Below are 2,586 nucleotides of genomic sequence, written 5' to 3'. Positions count from 1 at the left end.
AAGAATATAAAATGGCTAAAGAATCTATGATTTTTAATTATATTTCTGTCTTCTCAGAAGAAATATTCAGACTAGAGTCAAATATATTAATTCAAATATATTAATCAAAAATATATTAATCCCAGGAGGCTGTTAAATGTCTCTATTGGTTAAACAGTGGGTAGAAAAGATTAGAGCATTAAACACACACACACACGCACGCGCACACACGCGCACACACACACACACACTTTCGTGTTTTCAATCTTATGTGATGAAAATACCAGTTTTAAGTTTTCAACAGCTGTGAAAGTGAGGCCTCAGAGAACGTATATATTCCATTCCATTCCATTCCAGCCTTCAGAGAGCACATATATTTCATTAAAAAGGGCGAAGAGAGGGAAACTGCTACATTTTTTTGTCAATAGGAAAATAATGGCTTCCATGTACTGGGATCCCAGTTTGAGAAGAGACGACTCGGAGGTCATGAATGGATCTCACTGCCCAATGTGAAAGCTCTTGTAGCACTTTGAGGCCCCAGAGCTTTTTCTCGAAGAGACCACCATTTTCCACTACAGGCACCTCATCAGGATCACTGGAGGGAATCTTGTGTTCCAGGAGCACCATTAATTCTTCCAACTGATAAGCAAAGGCAGAAACTTGGAGCAGAAGGGCACGTAATGCTTGATGGAAGTCCCCTTCGGTGGGGCTCAAGTGTACCTCTTGGTCTTCTAAAAGCTTGGCCAACATGACGTGGAAAGTGCGATAGGCTTGGAGGTTCTCCTGAAGTCGCTCTGCCTCGGTCAGCTCACTCCACCGATCGGTGCTTGCCGTGGGCACACCATCCACGGAATCCAAGTTCATGTTCTCATTCAGGCCTTGATGCCTCATCTGGCCAAGGACACAGAAAACCATCACAGCTTTGGCAACCATCTCAACGTTTTCACTTATATTTTATGTAAAATATGACTTATTTTCCTAGTCAAGGATCCAAATTGTAAACAGGATACTGCTTGGGGGAGGAAAGGTTTCTGTAAAAACTTTAGGAAAGCTATATACTTGAAATACATATATTGTATATATATGCTTTGAGAACCTGGTTCCGCTTTCTGGGGAGAAACTGCAACTATGATAGGTTCTAAAGGTTGAAAAACATTGGGGTCTAGAATAAATTTTCCTTCCCAGAGACAAGTATTTTCATAATAGTTTAAATGCATTAGATATACTTGAAGACTCAGGAAACTTGAGGACATATTATTCGGAAGGTTTGTGTTCTCTCCTCCACCGTCTCTTCTCCAGGTGAGGAGTTACCTTTACAATGTGGGCATGACTGCCCCCACCAAACAATGGTACCTCAAAGTCTGATTTATGACTGGAGGAGTATAAGATAAACGAAACCCCAGAGAACTTCAATTCAAATATCTACAGATATCTGGGGTGCTGCATATCATGTCTTTGGAAGAGCCTGATGGGGAATTCCCTCATTCAGAAAAACAGATCTGAGACCACGATTAGCTCCTTAAGAAATGAACATTCACCAATTTTTCAGGGAATTCTTTGGTTATTACAGGTAGACTTTTATAATATGGATTCACTTACAATGTGATAAAGCAGTTGTAAATTTTTAAAAAATGGTTGGAGTTATAGCCTCATCTCCTACCCCTATAAACCCTCAATCTGCCTTTTGTATACAGATGCTAAAAAAAAAAATCTGAACAGGTATTATATCATGAAGATCCCAAACCTATGAGGATCTATGACTTATTCTGGTAGAATTCAAGCAATCAAATTAGGAACAGCCTCCACAACATATAGCCAATTCTAACTAGAATCCCATGTACATTTCCATATTCAAGAATCTAAAGAAAATCTGGTCATAAGCTTCCTAAAGGAAAGGGCCTTGATCAAATCAGATGCCTAATCTCAAGATCATGATTAAGGCATTCACAATTGTATGGGACTGGAGAACAAGGGGCAGGATCAGAAAAGATGAAGTGAAAAGAGACAAGAGCAAAACAGGCAACTTACGTAAGACTCCAGAAGGGCAGTCAGGTCTGAACGAATCTTCCTTGCTAGCCAGATAGACCGGCTACAGAGGTCCCGGCGGAGAGGGGTCAGTGGTGAAGTCTCTGCAAAAGCCATTCCCTAACTCAGCTGTCCCAGGAAACAAGTGAGCTGAGTTCACTTCTGTCTACACTGGTCCAAGTAAGAAATGTGACTCTCAGACTAAATCCACTGGGCATTCTCTACTAATGGGATTGTGCACCCCACCCCCACCCCTTGCCTGACTCAGAGGTGGCAGCAAATTCCTGGCTGTGGATTTTTGTGCCTGTGGAATCAAAGGCCCCTTTTTAATCAGTTTTATTTCCCCATGCAGTGTCTGCCTCCATCGCTCTCCTCCACTTGGTGCCTAGCATATTTGTTTTTATGTCATTGTTTTGCTTGTGCACTTAGCAACAAGGTCACTATCCACTAATCCTCATGGCATCCCTGCTGAATGTGATCTTTCAGTTCACTATCACTCCTCCTTGTGTCCCTACCTTTTTCCTTTTAAAACTGACAAAGTATTACATACTATTTGTTATCATTTGTATTTCGTCATTTACC

General features: G+C 41.1%; 1 protein-coding gene across 1 annotated transcript; it reads right to left on the bottom strand.

Moving 5' to 3' along the window:
• Nucleotides 1-219: 219 nt before the first annotated feature.
• CNTF (ciliary neurotrophic factor) lies at nt 220-2,222 on the bottom strand. The gene is made up of 2 exons (XM_049779919.1): nt 2,008-2,222; nt 220-870 (listed from the first exon to the last, which is right to left on the bottom strand). The coding sequence occupies exons 1-2, from the start codon at nt 2,119-2,121 to the stop codon at nt 388-390; spliced, it is 597 nt and encodes a 198-aa protein (XP_049635876.1). The 5' UTR covers nt 2,122-2,222; the 3' UTR covers nt 220-387.
• Between the last annotated feature and the right edge of the window lie 364 nt (nt 2,223-2,586).

This window comes from Suncus etruscus, chromosome 9 (genome assembly GCF_024139225.1).
Source record: "Suncus etruscus isolate mSunEtr1 chromosome 9, mSunEtr1.pri.cur, whole genome shotgun sequence".
Taxonomy (NCBI): Eukaryota; Metazoa; Chordata; class Mammalia; order Eulipotyphla; family Soricidae; genus Suncus; species Suncus etruscus.
Note: the sequence above shows the minus strand (reverse complement) of the source record. Positions and strands in the feature narration are given on the sequence as shown.

Excerpts from the sequence above, each read along its gene's own strand:
- CNTF (XM_049779919.1), bottom strand. The coding sequence starts at position 2,121 with ATGGCTTTTGCAGAGACTTCACCACTGACCCCTCTCCGCCGGGACCTC. Across the intron at positions 871-2,007 it reads CTGCCCTTCTGGAGTCTTAC|ATGAGGCATCAAGGCCTGAA; the intron begins GTAAGTTGCCTG and ends GTCCTTGGCCAG.